This window comes from Schistocerca americana, chromosome 8 (genome assembly GCF_021461395.2).
Source record: "Schistocerca americana isolate TAMUIC-IGC-003095 chromosome 8, iqSchAmer2.1, whole genome shotgun sequence".
Classification (NCBI taxonomy): domain Eukaryota; kingdom Metazoa; phylum Arthropoda; class Insecta; order Orthoptera; family Acrididae; genus Schistocerca; species Schistocerca americana.
In genome coordinates, this window is record NC_060126.1 from 99,762,228 (window position 1) to 99,785,066 (window position 22,839).

At 41.3% G+C, this 22,839-nt stretch overlaps 1 protein-coding gene across 1 annotated transcript in view; it reads right to left on the minus strand.

Moving 5' to 3' along the window:
• Positions 1 to 478: 478 nt before the first annotated feature.
• LOC124545069 (synaptotagmin-5-like) overlaps positions 479 to 22,839 on the minus strand; it is a 325,196-nt gene continuing 302,835 nt past the window's right edge. Inside the window, exon 9 of the mRNA XM_047123873.1 lies at positions 479 to 1,098. Coding sequence (XP_046979829.1) covers positions 746 to 1,098 — 353 coding nt within the window. The 3' untranslated portion in view covers positions 479 to 745. The remainder of the gene's footprint in view (positions 1,099 to 22,839) is intronic.

Below are 22,839 nucleotides of genomic sequence, written 5' to 3' on the forward strand. Positions count from 1 at the left end.
TATTTAGTGCCTTCAGGGCCTGCACCTTGAGGTCTTTAAGGTGCGGCAACCACCACAACTTGGAATGAAAAGTGAGGCCCAGGAACTTCACAGTGTCTCTAAAAGGAAGAATGGTGTCCCTATGACGCAAATCAGGGGAGGTAAAAAGACGTCGAGAACGATTAAAATGAACACACACAGATTTGTCTGCAGAAAAGGTGAAACCCCTCTTCGCAGTCCATGCCTCTAATCGCTTTATCGTAAGCTGCAACTGCCGACTAGCAGTGACAAGACCGGAGGAAGAACAGAAAACAGCAAAATCGTCCACAAACAAGGAGCACTGGGCGACGGCAAAGAGGGTGACACTTAAAACGCTTCCCTGAGGAACACCATTCTGTGTGTAGCGAGGTCGGAGCGAGCGACAGACTGCAGGCGATATCGCCAGCGATCCGTCACTCAGGCGTGGAGTCGTTAAGAACGGAATCATTAGTTCTCTATATATGAAACAGATAAACTTATCTTTATTCTTCAAACGATTTCAACGAACATACAGAAGTAGGTAACCTATATCTTTTTGATGCAAACATGAAAAACCTTATGGTCTAAGTTCTGGAGGATGTTATTGTTCCGACCGGGTTCATAACGAAGAAGTCTTCGGAGATTCTGGCGTATAACTGCGACGGGCCCGATCTGTGCTCGTGTCGAGAACGTGTTGGCTACGCAGACGAGCAGGTGTGTTCCAGCGCACAGGGCGGCGGCTGGCGGCTCACTTGAGGGTGTGCCAGAGCGAGATGACGGTGCGGGGCGAGGCGAGCATGGCCAGCCAGTGGTCGCGGCTCTTCCTGGTGGTGACGGCGCGCCCCAGCGCCAGCTTGCCCAGGCAGCGGTCCTTGGGGCCGTGGCCGGCGCGCGACTTCTCCTCGCCGCCCGCGCCCCTGTCCGGGCACCGCGTGCACACCAGCACCAGGAACGTCGCCGACTCCAGCTGGCTCGGCGCCACGTCGAACGTCAGCGTCTCGTTGAACTCGGGATTCTCTGAGGCGTGCCGGAAAGTCGTCTTCTTGCGCCGCAGTGAACGCCCCGTGGACATGTTCAGCTGGATGACGCGGACGAAGGGATCTGTGAACCGTACACGTGAGTGTTACTTCAAGAAATTTACTTCAAATGAGAAATAATCTGTCAGTGTATTAACAGCCGTATCGCTAATCTTAAGCCTAATTACGTACAAATTCCTCACACAGTTCTCTCGCAGAAAATGATCGATAGCGTTGTGTTTGAAAACGACTAGAACTGTTCGAACAGTTTACGTCACAGTTCGGGAACTCTCGAATTCGGTTCGACCTTCCGATTAGCCCGCAACCTAGTGACCGTGGCTGGCACTATTTCCACGACTAATCTTAGCGTCTTTAATGCACTATGGATTTTAACGGTAAAAATAACTGTGGAACTCGGACTAAAATATGTTCTAAGATGCAGACCATATGTAACAAGGACAACTAGCAAATAAATAAGAGATTTCAATCTTGACTCTGTCCAATTCTCGAGCTTCGCTCGTCCCGCGGTCTAGTGACGTCTGACGGTACCGTGTGAAAGACTGGCCTTGTAATTTATTCTCGCGATAGCAATCACAGTTTATCGCGCGAGTCAAATCTCGTGTGCTTGTTCGAAGGGGCTCGAAACTGTATCGAACGCTTCGGCGTATCGCGAAACCTAGAGCCTATTCGAAAGCAAGTATCGTTTGCCCAAACTAAAACGAATAAAATTTACTGATTTACTACAAAATAGCTGGCGATACTGTGGATGATGATGTTGCTATCTTCCAAGTCCTAGGAGGTCAGCCCCCACTACAGTCTGATTTAATTTATTTGCGCCTGACGTTAATCGTCCAGAGTTGCGACTGCTGTGAAAGTTGTTACTGTCTAACAGCTGAAGACAGGCTACCACCTCTAGCGTCAAGAAAGCCATTCATCACTTAATTTTATTTGTGCCATTAGTGTAACGTCTGTTTTTAATTCTGTTTCTATTTAATTTATGTAGAATATTAATTACATTTTTCCGTCCCAAGAGTCAGTACGATACCAAGAGACCTGATTAATTATAAAATAAATGTAAACAAACCCAGAAGCCATGAATGAAATGGCATCTATAATGCCTTTATGAAAAAATACTCTCAAAATTTCTTATAATTGCAGCTTAGTCCACTGACTGCAAGAGAATGTGAAGTTTATCATCCGTAAGATGCATATATTACTGTTTCCGACTGCTCTTATGATTGGCACTTCCTTTACGTGGAACAGTTTTGCACTAAATCTAAAGATTTGCTCAACGTTCCACTTTTCTCGTCTTTCCAATTCACAAATACATGTTTAATAAGATTACCTCTTCAGAAATATTGAAAATATTACTGTTTTTGTCGTTTTATTAACATGTCTGTGTGGCAGTTACAGTGGCTTACCTGGTACCGTAAATAATGTACGCACTGCATTCTAGACCAGTTTCCTACATTCTGCATACATAAACTGGTTTGTTTCGAAGTATAGTGAACAAAAGACACACGATGTCTTTCTATAAGTCATCATATTTTCTACTTGTTACTATCTACTAAGAGTCATTTTTTTTCTTGCAGCTTCCGTGAGGCGCGGGTTTTTATATATAACGTCCATGATCAGAAGCACTCTCTTGTAGGTATGTTGGTAGTAATGCTTTATGTTGTAGACGGTCTTTGCATTTCGCATACCAAGCAATGGAGGTGTCGCGAAAACACCAGTGCGGCCAAAAGAAATTCTGTGTTCGTTAAAGCCATACAGCCACTAAAACTTTCGAAAAGGTACAGAAAGCGTACGCTGAAGTTGCACTACCTGGTACAGCAGCGTTTAGGTGGTTGTTCGACTTCAAAGAAGGCCGACTTGTCCCTGTTAACTAAACAGGGCCTAATGTTACGGCTTCTAAGTTCAAATGGCTCTAAGCACTATGGGACTTAACATCTGAGGTCAGCAGTCCCCTAGACTTAGAACTACTTAAACCTAACTAATCTAAGGACATCACACACATCCATGCCCGAGGCAGGATTTGAACGTGCGACCATAGCAGCAGCGCGGTTCCAGACAGAAGCGTCTAGAATCGCTCGGCCACAGCGGCCGGCGTGACTGAAGTCAACATCAACATAGCTATTGTTATTGTCTGTGTGGATTGGTGGACAACATTACATAACCTCAATGAAATGTTCAGAATTTCATGTGGCAGTGTTTTTACCAAAAAGAGCAGTCATCTCCATGCGGCACGTGTTTGTGCCTGTACAGTACCACGTCTGTTGACTCCCAAACAAAAGACTGTGTGAATGGAGACAAACCGTTGGGTAAGGCATCCGTTTGCTGATGGAGGAGATGCGTTTCTGGAATCGACTATCAACTATGATGAGTCATGGCTGCATCACTATGATCGTGAAGGAAAACTGCCCAACACGGTGCTAAGTTCGCCAATACCGAAAAGGCGAAAGTTGTTCCATCTGCAGGGATAGTGATTGAGCTGTTTTTTTTTTTGCTCTCATGGAATGATATACCAGCATGCAGTTCCACTCACACTACCACTACAGCAGCATACTGCACGTCAGTATTGGCTAAACTGAGGAAGTACGTTCCGAGGAAACGATCAGAAATTTCTCAGACTGGATGGCGACTTCATCACAAAAATGCACGGCCTCACGTCGCAAATCAAGGCATGCAGTTTCTGGTTCAATTCAGCATTACCTGCGTACCACATTCGCCTTGCAGCCCCGGTCTTCCACCCTGCGATTTTCTTTATTCTCATAACAAAACACAAAGCTCCAGGGCATTTGATTTGGGAACTATGAAGCAGTGTTTAAAAAAAGTGAGGTGATTCTCAAGAACTTACAAAGAATGGCCTCGAGAACTGGAAGACACACAGTACATTCAAGTAGGAGGGGAACACTGAAAAAGCTCATGTAAACATTGATATGGAGTAATGAAAAGGATCAATCTCACTCAGTCTATGTTGATCATCCCTCGTATTTCCTGTACTTAAAAAGAAACATTCTTCAGCCAATGTCTGTAGGTTACAAGAAAGTCTTGACCAAAGTGACTTGTAATGTGCTGTTTCATGCCTGTTGTGATCTTTAGGAACCGTATAGAATGCCAAACTTGGTGTCTTGTTTTGTTAAAGAGACCGGATTATACGCATCATAGAAACCTTAAAATATGCAAGCAAATATGCATGAAAAATGCTTAAAAATGCATGAAAAGTGTCGTAATATGCAAGCTCAAATAATAAAAATGCGTGGTAGTTACTGTGTGCATTATCATCTCAAAGTCGAACCTGTGCACATAAGTTACGAAGAAGAGCGCCGGCCACGCGAAAAATCGGTACATTTAGAACGCTGATATCATTTTCTGACTACTTTCTGGTAGACATTAGGAAGGTGGCCTTTCTGGGATTATTTATTAAAAGTCTGCAAAATGGGGACGCATGCCGTGTTTCAAGAATTGTTCCTTCTTTGCTATTGTCGGTAACAAGCGGATGCGATGCGAGTGAGTCGCAGCCAAACTATAGATAAAAATGGTTCAAATGGCTCTGAGCGCTATGGGACTTAACTTCTGAGGTCATCAGTCCCCTAGAACTTAGAACTACTTAAACCTAACTAACCTAAGGACATCACACGCATCCATGCCCGAGGCAGGAGTCGAACATGCGACCGTAGCGGTTGCACGGTTCCAGACTGTAGTCCTAGAACCGCTCGGCCACTACGGTCGGCAACTATCGATATGTACAGGACCAACGCAGAGGGCACGCTCAAGAACTCCGTAGTATTTTATTTAAAAAAAGAAATACCATTGGACCAAAACATCATTTAAAATTTATTTTACATTTTTCTGCTATACTAAACGTAAATGACCAAGTACTGTGCCAAATGTTCGGTAGTAAGATTGTGTCTTCCATCACTCGAAAAATTTTTGTAAGCAGCAGAAAAGGGCCGTTCTACATCAACTTGGCAGTATTTGAATTTGGGTGCTATGTTGGCACTTATCGTTTCTGGTAAAAGTTCACCAATTCCATTAATAAAACTATCAATTTGGCACAAGGGTTCAAAGCCTGGGTTATTGTTTAAAATGTTTTCAAACTTTTCTTTAAGTTTTATTGGGAATACCCACGGCAATGAGGAATTCACTAGAATAATGTTATTCATTAACTGAAAAGCTTCATTCAACGCCAAACCTTGAGTATCAACTTTTTTAATACTTGCAGGTATATGGGAAAAATGAGTGCTAATCACAGCAATGTCTTTTTTTAATACCGGAATCTTTAAAAGCTTCCTTGCAGTGGCAAATTATCAAAGCCTCTGCACTATCGAAGTTGTTTACTACCCGTCTAATGGCCTCGAAATGTTCATTGTAAAACAACACATCTTTGATCCACGTACACCAACGAGCGACCACAGCTTCTGGAGGTAAAGGCACATTTGCTATGAAACTTCCTGGCAGATTAAATCTGTGTGCCGGACCGAGACTCGAACTCGGGACCTTTACCTTTCGCGGGCAAGTGCTCTACCGACTGAGCTACCCAAGCACGACTCACGCCCCGTCCTCACAGCTTTACTTCTGCCAGTACCTCGTCTCCTACCTTCCAAACTTACAGAAGCTCTCCTGCGAACCTTGCAGAACTAGCACTCCTGAAAGAAAGGATATTGCGGAGACATGGCTTAGCCACAGCCTGGGGGATGTTTCTAGAATGAAATTTTTGCTCTACAGCGGAGTGTGCGCTGATATGTAACTTCCTGGCAGATTAAAACTTTGTGCCGGACCGAGACTCGAACTCGGGACATTTGCCCTTCGCGGGCAAGTGCTCTACCGAAACTGAGCTACCCAAGCACGACTCACGCCCCGTCCTCACGGCTTTACTTCTGCCAGTACCTCGTCTCCTACCTTCCAAACTTCTTTACTTCTACCAGTACCTCGTATCCTACCTTCTAAACTTGTTTGGAAGGTAGGAGACGAGGTAATGGCAGAAGTAAAGCTGTGAGGACGGGGCGTGAGTCATGCTTTGGTAGCTCAGTCGGTAGAGCACTTGCCCGCGAAAGGCAAAGGTCCCGAGTTCGAGTCTTGGTCCGGCACACAGTTTTAATCTGCCAGGAAGTTTCATATCAGCGCACACTCCGCTGTGGAGTGAAAATTTCATTCTAGGCACATTTGCTAGCTTTTCTTTGTAGGTCTTGATGCGAGCAGGAGCCTTTAGAAACAGTTTATTTACATTCACGAAGGTGGAACGTACTTCTTCAGCAAGGCGATGTACTCCATGAGCAAAGCACGTTACATGAATGAAACTGGGATAAAATGCTCTGAGAGTTTTTTCCTACTGTGATCATACAGGGAGCAGCATCAGAAATAAACATATACACCCTTTCATCTGCAGAAGATCCTGGCATATTTTTTTCTAATATCCTCGTTCACAAATATGGCGATCGTAGAATGATTTACTTTTTCAAGTTCTTTGCAGGCCGCTAAATAGCAAGAAGAAGGCTCTTCTTTTAAAGCACCAACAATTTAATTTGCAATGTAACGGCCACAAGCGTCTGTAGTTTTGTCAACTGAAATCCAGATAATGCTGTCCTTGAGTTCACTGCGTATTTCTTCCAGAACGTTACGTAAATTGTCGATACGTAATTTTTACCCCATATTGATTCATGTGGTATATTTTGATTTACGCAATATTTGCGCAGGAGGCGTTTGAGGATAGGGGTCGTAAAATTGTGAAGAAGGATAAGCATTCATTAATGCTTCACATAGATCCATGTTAAACCGACCTTTTTTGGTTACAGTGAACTCATGGTGTGTCGTGGGCCGATCACTCTCTTTTTAAAATAATTGAAAAGCCACGATCGCTTCAATATCGTTTACTAGATGACCGGTTCCAGCACTCTGAAGGTGCCATCATCGGATCTGAAACGTGGATTAACATTTATAAAACCGTATGGACATCATGGCACATGAGGTAGACCATCTGATAAAAATCATTGTTACAACCAGTAAAAAATAATAAAAAACTGCTCTCATGGTCGTTCTTTCCATAAAATATAAAACTGAAGTCACCAGATGAAACTACCACTGCTCGCCTAACACACGGTGATGATGCCGACCGGTGTTAGGCAAGCAGTGGTAGTTTCATCTGGTGACTTCAGTTTTATATTTTATGGAAAGAACGACCATGAGAGCAGTTTTTTATTATTTTTTACTGGTTGTAACAATGATTTTTATCAGATGGTCTACCTCATGTGCCATGATGTCCATATGGTTTTATAAATGTTAATCCACGTTCCAGATCCGATGATGGCACCTTCAGAGTGCTGAAATCGGTCATCTAGTAAACGATATTGAAGCGATCGTGGCTTTTCAATTATTTTTTGGTTACTTTTGGACAAATCCCTGCTAGTGCAACTTGGTGTTGTCAGAAGTTGTCGTGGTCCTTATATGAACACTTGCCTTGACATGATGGTCTACTTGAAACTTTTTTTGCACGAAACATTTTTCTCGCAAACTTGACAATATAAAACATTTCCGTCGTATGTAAATGTTCCATGATGGTCAGCTATCCACGAAACGACGTTTCTTTTTTCGGGCGGTATGGCGCACAACATGTTACACACTACACGTCTTAAACACGTTCTATGGCGTACAAGTAAATAGGAAGCTAAACTGAAACAATGGACGTGCGACTAAAAGGGGTTCTACGCGCTCAGTCCGGAACCGCGCGACTGCTACGGTCGCAGGTTTGAATCCTGCTTCGGGCATGAATGTGTGTGATGTCCTTAGGTTAGTTAGGTTTAAGTAGTTCTAAGTTCTAGGGGACTGATGACCACAGATGTTAAGTCCCATGGTGCTCAGAGTCATTTGAACCATTTTTTTTTACTAAAAGGTTGTGTAGTTTAATTTGTTGCCGATGCGTATGGTATGACAGCGGAGGGGATTAACCAGGGACGCGGGCGCACGAGCATTGACTCTGCCTGTTCCTGTTCCTCTTCTGTAATGATTTCGCTTGGCAGTGGCCTCCCGGTTAGCGATTGCACTTAGTTCTAGGTCGCGGTCAATCTGTGAGACATCAAAACTAGATCGAACTAGAGACTGCCCATCTAAATTTTTAAAATATTGTAAACATAGAGCGAAAATATGCATCGTCACTAACTTTTAGTTAAAATATGCAATAACCGGTGAAAAGGAGCCAAATATGCAAATGCATGTGCAACATGCAGATGCCTATAATCCTGTCTCTAGTTATTACTTATTACTGTAATTTATTAGGCAATGTGCGCTCGCTTTTGCACAAACCATATTACAAATCAGTATAGATGACACTATTCACTTTCATCTGAAATGTATTCAGCGGTGTACACTACTGTTCGCTTGACGCGCTGCTGCCGCAGTGCGTGATGATAACGAGCAGGAGTCTCGTGACTATACGTTTTGTCCGTGGTTGAGACAATGTCGTGATGATTATTGTCTGGAAGCAGCCAGCACAGCTCAACCCTGCCATAGAGAACCGCTTTAAAATCTGTATCTCCTACGAAACTCTCGCACAAAATATGAAATTCACGTATGTTTTTGATCTCTATAATGTTTCTAAACGTTCCAAATACTGTTTGTAATTTTAACAAGACTGGAGTTCTGATTATTTTTTTGAGAGAGGTGAATTTTACCGTCTGAGTAACAACTTCAAACACATCAAGTCATAATTTGAAAACTACTGAACTCGCTGAAATACTTGTTTTTTCTTTTATTCTCGAAATACTTCACTTTGCAACAAACTTTCCACAATTACGTTCAATCATACACAGTGAGGGCTCTTCTATATGTTGCGGCCATCCTCCAGGGAGGCGCAACATAGTTAAGGTCAAACGTCACAGAAGGCACAAGCAACACGAGCTATATTATGCTTCCACCTTATGTCACTAATATAGTTCACAAGTGAACATCCATCGGTGAAACTTGGATAATAGCAAATGCATAGCCTCATTCAGACAATGCCTCAGCAGTAGTTCGACAGCACCAACATTGTGCCTCAAGACTCCATCAGGACATATCTATTACCAGCGCCTAGAAGGGCCCAACTGGACATTCTACAAGTTACATCAGTCACTGTTCAATTCTGGACCAGTGTTCGAAGACAGATCAAGGCAAGTGAATTTTAAACTACACTGTCCAGTCACATTAATGTGACCACTTGTCAAACGCCTGAATAACCACCTTTTACAGCACAGAGCACTTCAAGACATACAGGAAGTGACACAATTGGTTTTGGAATTTATTGACACCCACGCCAACTTCAGTGCTGTGGGCAGCTGCACCTAGGTATCAAGATTGACAATCCAGGGCACGAACAGCCTGCTCCAGGTGGTTCCAGAGATTCTCAATAGTTAAAACCAGGTAGTACGGTAAACCTATTTGGTTCTCTTCAAACCACTTAGGTACACTGTGAGCTGTATGATATGTTGCATTGTCATGCTGGTAGATGCCATCACGCCAAGAAAAAACAAACTTCATACACAATATTAAAGTACCAGTGTTATTCTGATCGTGAAGTACTGCGGCAACCACAGCCATTACTAAATATCATTAGATGAATTTGCAATTGCGAATAATGACTACCATCAGCTGTAGAATGGAATGACGACAATGAAAATTTGTGCCGGACTGGAACTGGAACCTGGATTTCCCGCTTACCGGGAGCAGTCGCCTCACTATTTAGCTATCTGTGCATGACTCATGTTCAGACCCAAACTTCCATAAGTCTATGATCTGTACCACTAGAATTTTCATTGTTGTCATTCCATTCTACAGCTTATGGTAGTCATTATTCGCAATTGCGAATTCATCTGATGTAAACTACATATAGGTGTGGACATGGTCCCCAAGGAAACATGTGTACTTGTGTTGATCTACTGTGCATCCCAGAATGACAACATTAACCAAGGAATGCCATGAAAATATCCCCCGACATAACACTCCTTCCTTGTTGCTTTCAGGCATTTCACACTGCACACACCAACGGCCATCTGTCTGATGGAGCATAAAACATGATTCATTTGAAAGAGCCAACTGTCACCATTCATGGATGTCTGGTTGCAGTTCTAGCCCTCTTCACCAATGAACAGCAGGCAGCATGGGCACATGCACCAGTTGCCATCTGGAGAGGTCCATAGGCTACAATGTTCATTGAGTGCCTTCTTTTTAATTTTTTATTTTGTATATGACTTAAGCAGCAACCATATGATGAAATCTTGTTAGGTTCATTTATTTCAACCCTTTGACCATGGTTTCACATTTCAAAATCATCATCTTCAGAAGAACATTAGTGAAACCTAAACAGGTTAACAGCCGATACATTTTAAACTATACATATGTATATGAACAACAGTAAATCATTATGGATGTAAAAATTAGTCAGACTTGCTGACTTACATGTCATAGTGGTTTACATTAAAAAACAGCTGACAGGTGTCTGTCAAAAATAAAAATTTCACCTCGATAATATTAATTGATCATTGAGTGATACTTCATCAATGTACAGTTCGTGCACTTGTGACATGTATGTAATGCTTGGGCTAAAGAAACCTTCCAGCAAGAGAGGAACTAGTAGAATGCATGATGGTGGTGTGCATTAGTGAATGAACATTATTATGGTAAACTTGCTTAAACTGCTGAAACTATAAAATTATGACACTAACAAAATGTTGCAATTACAATGGTTTTTCAAAAAGAAATATCTGCAATAAAAGCCATAATGATTAACAATGGATATGACCCTAGTCTGACTGATCATATCGTAAAGAAAAAGACCCTGCTGAATGTTCAACTCTGGGCAACAGCAGCTTGAAGATGGAAAGTGAGGGTCATAAGTCCATTTCTATACCACTTCTAGGAAATGCATCACACATGATAAGTACACTTTAAATAAGAAATATGACTGCAGAGCTGCTTTATCTGTAAACAATAGTCCAAAATAAAAATTAATGCATACTATCAGAACACAAGAAGATTGTTTCACTAATTCATATGTTTATAAAAATACATGCAGTGACTGCCCTAACTATTACATAGAACAAACGGGGATATGTTTCAACCTAAGGGAAAATGAGTATGTGCTTAGTAAAGGTGAGGAAAGTGTGTACATTCCACTTCTGCTGAGCATCTGCTATTTCTCCAACACACACCTTGGGGATGAAAGACTTAGAAATTTTGCATAATTAAACCAAATTGTACGAGCTTGACCTCTTGGAAGAATGAGTCATTTTTAAACCTTTTGTTCATAAAGATGGATCCTTCTTAAATGAACAGGTTCAGTTCAAAAATAAAAAAAATTCTAGATAGTTTCAGACCCCTACTTTCATATATGTAACAAAGCAGTGGCTCAATCTCACATATGACCTTTTTAGCATCTTCCTCTCCTCTATGTCTTCCCCCCCCCCCCCCCTCCCCACTCCCACCCCCCCCAATGGTCTCATTGTACTCTATGATGTATTTACAGCATCTTACAGTTTATGTAATATTTTTCTTACTACAATAAGATTTTCATGGTAGAAACTTATTGCTTATTGTCATTTTATTAATTTTACGTATGTACATACGACCTGGGTTTTTTACTGTCATAATTTTAAATTTCAACATTTTTAGCAAGTTTAGCATAACAATGTTCATTCACCAATGCGTACCATCCCCGTGCATACTACTAGTGCCCTTCTCAGCAGGTTTCCATAGTCCAAGCATTATGTATGCAATGCTTGTGCATAAACTGTACATTGATGAAGTGTTACTCAATGACGACGACCATGTTAGGCATGTTTTTAATATCATGGAGGTGAAATTTTATTTTTTATTGCTGCCTTTCAGACATTTTTAATGTCCCTGTGCTACAACCTGTGAGCCAGTAAGTCTGAATAATTTTTATATCCATAACGAGTTACCATTGTTCCTGTATGTACAGCTTAAAATGTATTGACTGTTAACCTGTTTAAGTTGTCTCCAATATTCTACTGAAGATAATGTTTTTATAAACATCGTAACCATGGTCAACAATAAATAAACCTTCCCTTTTGCATCTGATTGCTTATTATTTCTTCATGAAGAGTTATTTGAGTTTACATAGAGGAGACACTGTTAGTAGCCCCTTGGTTCATCTGTCTATTCACCCATACCCACCTCCACAACTTTTGTTCATCCCTATCATCTATGGCCCTTGGTGATCACAGTTGCCACGGTGATCATTTTTTATAACGCCATTTTCCTATGCACGATATTTTTGAATCACAGCAGCATGCAAAAAGTTTACAAACTTAGCCATTTTGGAAATGTATCCATCCTTGCACTATATGAAACTTATCATGGCCTTTTGGATCTCAGATAAATCACTCCATTTCCACATTTTGACAACTGCATTGTTTTCCACAACTACATGGCATGTTTTACAACACTCCACTGCTAGCGCTGTCACTTGCCATATGTGAGTGGCTATTGGACACTGATGTCAAACAGTTGCAGTTGTCACTTCAATTTGAATGGACCATGTACATTTCTATGCATTAAGTTACTCATACAGTAAATTTCCAGTACTGTAAATAGTTTCTAATCTCCATTGTCATACATTCTGCTGTAGTTTGCCTAACAGTACTTGGTCCTGTGACAAATCTGTAGCCGGCCGAAGTGGCCGTGCGGTTAAAGGCGCTGCAGTCTGGAACCGCAGGACCGCTACGGTCGCAGGTTCGAATCCTGCCTCGGGCATGGATGTTTGTGATGTCCTTAGGTTAGTTAGGTTTAACTAGTTCTAAGTTCTAGGGGACTAATGACCTCAGCAGTTGAGTCCCATAGTGCTCAGAGCCATTTGAACAAATCTGTACTGCTGCTATGTGCAAACAAGCCACTGCATAACAGCAAATACTTTCGGTGATAGGGGGTTCCCTTCCTGCCACACTTACATGAGTATGGTAATTCCAAGTGTAACTGGTGGATACAAGGCAGAAGGTGGCTCTATTTTCCAATTTTATAAGTATTTAACTCAAGACAAGTATGGAGTATAAAGTCTCTTATCTCCTACAAAAAATCTGAAATTCACACACAGCAAATGATTTATCCCTATTTCAATTACAACAACCACACATCATAAGGCACATGAAATTAAACGTTACATGAATCTCGCTCCAAGAAATGGCAGGCAGACTGACCGCTTTGTGCATCAGAAGTGGCACAACAGTGGGAGCCAATAATGCCAGTACAGCTTCCACTCCTGTATCGCTGGCCAATAGCAACCAGTTTAAATCAGAGGCCAGTATCAACCAGTTTAAATCTGACTATAAGTTCTAGCAGGGAAGTAAATGAGGATAGAAGGATGACAGGGCAATTAAGGGCCCTTTTAATTTTTACAAAAACCCTTTTTGTGCAAATCGTCTATTTTATCTCAAAATAATTGTCTTTAAAACCTATACACCTCCGCATGCAATCTAATCAATTCAGGAAACTTTTTTTCCCACTTTGATGTCTATAAGCCAAAAACATGGTTGTGACAGGATTCGGCAGTGTCTCGAGGTAATCAAAATGGCTGTGGACACATCTTATAAGACGTTTGCTGATTAATCACGTGAATACTATAACACGCTATGCAACATTAATTCCACGTTTTTCTCCATCAAATGCTCGAGTATTTTGATGTACTTTGTCACTGATGTCATTGTAATCATGTGACTCTTACAGTTGTTTCCCCTAATTGCATTGCAGACTTGTGGCAAAAAAATTGTTTTATACCATTCAGCACTTGTTGTTCATCGATCCTCTACAGTAAAACAATTGCGACGTATCAAGTATACACCCAAAGAAACAAGCAGTCATTTTCTTGATTTACTTTGCAAATGCACCTCTTGCATTGGTTTTAGATCCTCTTGGAGCACTTGATCAATTGATTACTCTTGTTTCTGGCTCATAGGAATACACCCAACTTACCTGTCCTACTATGTTACATACTGAATTTTCTCTATGGAATTTTTTTTGCGTACAGTATGTTTTTGAGCTTCAGTTCATATAATTACATTCTTCTAGGCCCACTGTGCAGCATATGTGCTTCGAGGGCATCGCAAAATTATAATTTATGATCCCATATATGCTGCTAAGTTTTGATACTAAAATGTATACTTTCACGGCCGGAAATTTCATGTCTATTATAATTATCCGGGCTGTTATGCGGTGGTTGGTTGATGAATTTTGTCTCAATTGAGACAAAATTCATCGACCAACCACAGCATAACAGCCCAGATAATCATAATGGACACTGCTAAGTTTTGCTGTTTTTATTTTACAATAGGCCTGTTTCAGCTGAATTGATGTAATCTGATTAGCTGTAAGTAAATGGTACATAATTTTATATACATAATTGTTAAACATATTTTATTATTATACCTTTTGACATATGTCTACAGGTTTTGACATCCACGCAATATTGGTGGTTCTGTCACTGTCTGTTTCCTTTTACCCATGTCCACTTCATGTTATTGTAGTAATAATGGTTGGTTATCATCTTATTTGACTTATTACTTTATGTAGTTCCCAGATTATATACTTTATATTAGTATGTTCATGACAGATAACCCAATGATATCATATAGTTACAGGCAGTACTGTTCATCAGTGCTGTTATGTAGTTACTGATATTTTCATGTCTGTATGGCACCATTGGATGCTGCTGTTGTGTAATATCATACAACTTCTGCAATTAGAGCTACAACAAAACTACTTTTAATGTAACAGTAAAATTTATACACAAGCAGATGGAACGGCCATGGGATGCAGCGTAGCTGGAACAGTAGTGGATATATTCTTAAAGATGCTACATATGTAATGAAATCTATTTAATAATTACCCACAAATTTATAAATTAATGTACTACAATTATGTACCATTTATTTACAGGTAACCTGATAATTAAACTGAAGTGGGCCTATTGTAAATTAAAAACAATCAATCTTAGCAACACACTTGGAATTATAATTATACAATATCCTTAAAAGACATATGCTATACAGTGGGCCCAGAGGAATATAAATTTTTAGCTCTTATGTCTTACAATCTCATGGGAAATATCTTGCATTTTATGTTCGTAAAAATAAAAATGGTAAAATTAATTCAAAGCATCAAATTCAACAAGTTATGTATAAGAAAAAAAATCATTCCAACATACATTTACACCAAGAATGTTGCAACACCCAAAATAGTGCCAACCATCTAGCAATATGGATCAAGGCTGGGGATGAAGCAAGAAATCAAGGCCAAAGTCAAAAATAAAATATGCCTGAATCAATAAATGCACCTCACTCACTGAAAACTTACTAACTGTACAAATTCACTTATATTTCATCACATATCTAAGTTTGTAGATGAATAAAGAGATCATATTACCCAGCAAATTCAATCCACACACACAAAAAGAAAATTAAACACATTATGGACATGCAATAGTCCACAAGAAATGTAATGAAAAACCAAACCTCTCCATTCCAATTTTATAAGAGAACTGAGAATCTAACTGCTGTTGTGTTCACAAAGTAAGAAAAAATTGTACTAGATAAAGAATTATATTTTAATCTTCAATCTAAATTTAACACTATAGGAGAAAAAAGTCTTATGCCATAACAAAAGTAGCAAAAGACCTCGCTAAAATACCAACAAATAAAATAACCATTAAATCAGGTAATACAATAGAAAAAGAAATAATTTTCAAACACTTACATTACAAAAACAAATACAGACCACATAACATTATGGCAGCTCAACCACAAACTGGCAAGTAATAATGCTATATCAGTAAAGGCAGACAAAATCAATAGCTTAGTTACATTAAAGCAAAACAACTACATACAAAAAGTACATGACTTTTTAAGGCAAATAGTATCACAAAAAAAACAGGAATCCCATTAACATATACACAGCACAAATGAAGCAACAAATGTAACACAGCCCTAAGAAACTACGTAAAAAGATCAAGTATAATGATGAACCCTAGAACACACATATTACGTTGACAACCAAGAATCTATAAACCATTAGCTCTGATCCAAACAGTGGCAGACAGCATAGACGGCTCTACATAGGTTATTAGTACAAAATTAAACAACCATCTAAAAAAATTCTACATGTATAATAAAACACATACAGTAAAAAACTCAAGATCATTGGCATGAAAAATAAAAGACATATAAATATCAAAAACTGAAAAATTTATATAATTCACTATTAAAAATCTCTACGCTAATATCCTGGTTTATGAACATTTGCTATAACTGAAAATAATCTACTACAATACAAAAAAAAAAAAAAAATTCCGAAACAGACACCAATAAAATTCTAATACTATTGCAATTAGTTCTACAACAAATCTTCTTTCAATTTAACAATAAATTTTATACACAAGCAGATGGAGTGGCCATGGGATGCAGCATAGCTAGGACAATAGCAGATGTATTCTTAAATATGCTAGAAGAAAAATCTTTCAGTAGCTCAAACACGTTGAAAATCTGTTAAGTCCAGTGCACTATTCAATAATAAGTTTATTGCAACCAAATAGCCATAATAATTCAAAGTACAATGATAATGATAAATGAAATTATAAATTATAATATTGCGATATGCATAGTCATTTGTTGATCCTGTTCTTTTGGCACAGAGTTCTATATGGTAACATTTGCATATCTGATGACACAGTTTACACTCATACATTGTGTTTGGCTCATGATATGATGTGTTGTTGCAAATAAGGTGGTGGAAACCATGGACTGCCATTCTGGTGATCATATGTCTAATTTTGAAGTTTTCCATTGTGCATGTTTGGTCAACCATGGTGCCTGTGCTATAAAATTCTGGAGCTACATCTTTCCTTTTTTCCTTCAATGTTTTATGTAGACTTTCCAAAATGCTGCTATTGGCTAGCATCAGGTTTGTCCATAGGTCTTCAATGAGGAAGGGTTTCCTCACCAGCAGGTATAGAAGTCTGGACCATGTTTTGGACACTCTTATTGCTTTCTTTATATAGGTCACCTTCACTCTTTCTAGTGTCTTTAGGTTTTTCACTGTAAGATGTGGCAGATAATTTCTATGACATACATCAGTATTGGGAAGATTTTGGCTCTTAAATAGTGTCATTGCTGTCTCTAGGCTAAGGGATCTGATTGTATTTCATGGATTGCCATTATTGCTTGCATTGCTTTCTCTGTTACACGTTTTGTGAAACATTTTGCAGTTGTTTGTATTGTGACCCCTAGGTACTTGAAGTCTGATACAATCTTCAGTTTTTTCTCCCATATGAAAATCTCAGCTGATGCTGGTGCTCTTCCTCCATTTCTGAGTACTATCATTTCTGTTTTTGGCACATTTATTTCGAAGCTGTGTTTGCCACACTAGTCTTCTATATCATTTATTGCTTCTTGTAACTTTCCAATGTCATCTGCAGCTATTATAATATTGTCTGCATATGAGATTACACTCTTCCTTTGGAGTATTCTTACAATTTCTTCTGCTGCAAGGATAAGTAACAGAGGACTCAGTGGGTCTTCCTATAGTAACACTGTTTGACTGGAGTACTGGTTCCAACAGGGAGAGGTGGAAGAGATTCTTACTTCATTCGATCATACTATTGTGCTTATGATTCGTGTCCATATATTGTTTTCTCCAATGGTTTCCTTTAGTTTTATGGTCATTAATTTTCTGTTTATAATGTCAAAGGCTTTATAATGCCACATAAAACTTTTCTCTGTCTACAAGGGCTTCCAAAACGCTCTTTAGTGGAAGTTCCATTGCAATAAGAGTTGATCGCCCCTTCCTGAATTCAGTCTGGAACCGCGCGACCGCTACGGTAGCATGTTCAAATTCTGCCTCTGGCATGAATGTGTGTGATGTCCTTAGGTTGGTTAGGTTTAAGTAGTTCTATGTTCTAGGGGACTGATGACCTCAGGTGTTAAGTCCCATAGTGCTTAGAGCACCTTCCTGACTCTCATTTGACTTTTGGAGAGGTGTTCGAGTGTTTTCTTTATTCTTTCTGTTATTATTTTTGTGAACACTTTGAAAGGTAAGTTTTCTAGGGCTATGCCTCTGTATTTGCTAGGGTCATTGGGGTCTCCTTTCCCTTTATATAGCACTTTTATTATAGGCTGTCTCCACTGTTCTGGAATGGGGGCTTTTTCTATGCACTTGTTGTAGAGTTTTGTCCACATTTGAGCAGTGTATTTTAAATATTCGCTATAAAGTCTGTCAGGAGCTGCAGCTTTTTTGTTTTTGGTGCTGTTAATGGAATCTTTGATCTCTTCAGTGGCCAATGGGATCCATTCCATGGTTGTTTATGGCACTGTACACCTCTGCCCTCTGGTCACCCTCTAAGTCCTTCCTTGGTCAGTAGGTTGTCAAAGTGCGTCTCCCACATTTTCATATTGATGCAATGTGTTTCATTTCCTTTTCTGGGAGTAGTGCAATATATGGGTCTTTTGAGGCTCCATCCACTAGCTTCTTTCCTTCTCTGTTTCTCTTCTTTTCTTTTAGGGTTTTCTTATAGAGATTTCCTTTTTCAGTGTAAGTTCTGAGGAGTATAAGGTTCTCTGCACACTTGTTTCGTTCATGTAGGCTTTCTAGTACATCTTTCCTTAGACTGTAACACTGTGTCAAACCATTTTTCCTTCAGTTTTTGTACCTGGGATTGAAGGCTTGCCTTAGGAGTTCTCTGTTGCTTCCTCTAGTCACGAATTGTCTATTAGCATTTGGATTTGTGTTATGTCATCTGAGTTTGCTTCCACTTTCCCAGTGCCTATTGTTCTCAAAAGTGCTTCTTCCTCTTTTTCTTGTTCTTTTCGCCAGGCTTCTTGGATATTTATTTCAGGAGGGACATGTTTCCGAAGTGCTGTGTGGTCTGCAGTCCAGAGAGGTGATATATTACTCCTGGTTGGTCACCTTACTTGTACTTTCCCAATTGTGGGAAATATATGTAGGTATGTTTGGCTTGTTTAATAGGATAAAGCCTTCTTCCTGCAACTTTTATAATATTACATTTGCTTTGTAGTTTTGTATATCCATTCTGCAGTTTAAGTCTCCAGCAATAACAAGTGGCTTATTATGGTTGGATGGTTTGTTTAAAAGAGGAGGGAAGGGACCAAACTGCTAGGTCATCAGTCCCTTGTTCCAAAGAAAACAATGCCACAGGGGTGAGAATAAAATAAATGAGACTTACAGCACAAAACAGAATTAAAGGAAAAACCACAAGAACGACGAAAGAGCAACAAACACTTCAATGGACAAAAGGGGACAAGAAAACCATAGAAATGCAAGAAACAGGTAGAAGAGATTAAAACGAGAAAGCAGATTACCATGAATGGCTGACCATGAGAATAAAAAGGATAAGCCAGCCACTCTGCAGCACATTAAAACCTCCAACCTAAAAGCACTAGGGTGGAGGACACAGGCAGACAAAGGACATGCACTAAAACTTAGATCAATTGATAAAACCCAACCACACAAATAAAATGTAAAACTAAATCAGCCAATGAGGCGTTGTCAGATAAAATTAGCGGCAACGATTCCAGTAACCCAAGATTTCATTGCAGGGCAGTCAAAGTGGGACAGTGCATCAGAATGTGGGCCACTGTCAACTGGGCACCAGACCAACACTGAGGCGGGTCCTCACGGTAGAGGAGGTAGCGTGTGGGTCACGCAAGTGTGGCCAATGTGGAGCCGGCAGAGAACCAGAGTCCCAGTGAGAGGCCCACGTAGAGGACTTCCACACATTCGCTGTCTCCTTAATGGCATGTAGTTTGTTGTGCGTACTGACATTATACCATTCCGTCTCCCAAAGCCGAAAAACCTTGCACCATAATACTGAACACAGGTCAGTTTCAGAGATGCCGAATTTCAGAGGCAGTTTCTGTGTAGCCTGTTAGACCAGCCTGTCGGCAAGTTTGTTCCCCAGGATTCTGACATAAACTGGGGTACAGACAAACACCACTGAACGACTGGACTGTTCCAGGGTATAGACGAACTCATGTATGGTTGCTACCAAAGGATGAAGAGGGTAGTGCTGGTTGATAGCTTATAGGCTGCCCCAGGAATCTGTACACTGAAGAAATGACTCCCCAGGGCATGAATGGATGTGCTCAAGAGCAGGAGATATAGCCACCAAATCTGCAGTGAAAACACTGCAGCCATCTGACATGGAGTGCACTTCAATATTTATTCCATGGACATACGCGAAACCAGCTTGACCACCAGCCATCAAGCCCTCGGTGCAAACCACTTCATGGCCTCATGACATGTCAAGAATTGAGAGGAAGTGGTAGTGGAGAACCACAGGGCTGAGTCCTTAAGGCCATGTGAAAGGTCCAAGTGAACCCACAGCCTAGATGTACATCATGGAGGTGTACGTGAATGGACCTAAAGTACAGGTGGTAAAGGCAAGGACTCCAGTTCGGGTAGTAGGGATTGGATGCAACTGCAATTGTAAGCCCTGACGTGGTCTGTCGATGTGGGAAATGAACCACTGTGGGTGGGAAAAGGAGACAGTAATTCGGATGCGCAGGAGAAGTATGAACATGTGCAATGTAACTGCCAAGCAGTTGTGCATACCAAACCTTCACTGGAGGGACTCCAGCCTCCACCAGGATGCTGGTCAACGGACTCATCCTAAAAGCGCCTGTCACTAGTTGAACCCCACAGTGGTGCACTGGGACGAGTAAACACAATGCTGAGGGCGTTGCTGAACCATAAACCAAATTCCCATAGTGAAGGCGGTATTGAACAAGGGCCCTGTAGAGATGCAGCAGTGCAGAGCGATCTGCATCCCAGTTGGCGTTGCTCAGGCAGAGGAGGACATTGAGGTGCTGCCAGCACTTCCACTTAAGCTGATGAAGGTGAGGAAGCCAAGTCAATCAGGTGTCAAAAGTGGTGGTGGTGGTGGTGTGTTGGGGCTTATGGGCACTCAACATCGAGGTCATCAGCGCCCTGACACACATTAAAAGGAACGAATGTGGACAGACCTAAGAAAACTTAAGCACACACTCAAAGAAAGCAGGAAAAGAAGGAGAATGCTACATAAGAAAGTAAAACCTAAGGAGAGGGGAAACATAGCAACAAGAATGTCACAGGAAATTGTTATCGGCTGGCCACTTACATAAAATATGGGCGAGCTTGTCACACAGTGAGCAAATTAAAATCCTCTCCCTAAAATCTTTGTAAAAACATTTGACAGGGCACAGAACTTTAAAACTTTAACCACATTCGTCCGAGTGTTGCCAAAAGAGATGGCAGGTCCGCTGGCAAGTCAGCCGCGACCCGCTGGTCAGAAAATAAAACGCAATCCAATAAAACGTGGCGCACAGTGACCTGGACGCCGCAAGCACCACACATTGGAGGGTCCTCTTGCCGGAGCAGGAAGCCATGCGTCATAAGGCTGTGACCTATTCGAAGCCGAGTGAGGAGAACCTCGTTCCGTCGATGGGGCTGAAAGGAAGTACACCACACACGCGTTGTGGGCTTGACTATACGGAGCTTATTGTCAGTCACTTCCAGCCACTCATCCTCCCACCGACGCATGACCCGTGAGCTCAACAGCGAGGTGAGTGCGTGCAAGGGGATAGCACGCTGAGATACTTGTGGGGCAAGACACGCCTCCTTGGCTGCAAGATCTGCCCTTTCATTCCCAGCAATGCTAACATGCCCCAGAACCCAGCAGAAAGCTACAACCTTCCCCAGTCGATGTAGTCGGAGGAGGGCATCCTGGATGGTCTGGACAATTTTGTCTGCCGGATACAAACGTAGCAATGAGTGAAGGGCACTGAGTGTATTGGAACAGACAAGAAATTTAGGAGAGGAAGAATGTCTCGTGTGCTCCAGTGCCCGCAAGATTGCAAACAATTCTGCATCAAAGACAGTAAAAGCCTGAGGCAGTCGGACCTTGAGGACACGATATGGAAAAACAACTGAGCAACCAACAGAATCCCCTTGTTTCAACCCATCCGTAAAAACAGCTACATAGTCGTGGTGCTCAGATAAAATGGCAGAAAATGCTGCATTAAGAACGGTGGCAGGAGTGCAATCTCTCTTGTACTGCAATAAATCTAAAATCACTCCGGGCCTCTTCAGTAACCAGGGTGGCAGGTGGTTAAAACCTTGGATTTGGGGTTGTACAGACTCCACACTGAGGGACTCTAGTACACGTTGCACACGGATCCCAAACGGCAACGTAGCCCGGGGACGGCGGGAAAAAAGGCGGTCCAGAGGTGGATGGGCAACAAGATGGTGAGCAGGCGATCTGGGAGCTGCAAGAAACTTACAAGCCTGGCGCACCAGCAGGAGCTGCCGCCGGATGGTAAGTGGTGGTTCGCCAGACTCAGCACAGAGGCTGGGTAAGGGACTGGTCCGACAAGCACCTGTGGCCAGTCGGATCCCAGCACGGTGAACAGCGTCAAGGATCCGCAAATAAGATGGCCTCGCTGACCCATATACTGTGAACCCATAGTCCAGCCGTGAACGCACAAAAGCTCCATAAAACTGAAAGAGACGCGCCCTGTCTGCGCCCCAAGACCTGTGGCTGAGGCACTTGAGGATGTTCAGAGCCTTCAGTGTTCTGGCTTTCAAGTCACGTAGGTGTGGCAGCCATGACAACCTGGAGTCAAAAGTTAGGCCCAGAAACCGCACTGTGTCTCTAAAATGTAGGACAGTATCCCCCATATGCAAGGCAGGCAAAGTAAAAAGATGACGAGAACGATTAAAATGAACACAAACACACTTATCGGCAGAAAACCGAAAACCCGTCTTTGCAGCCCACTCCTCTAACCGCCGCACTGTT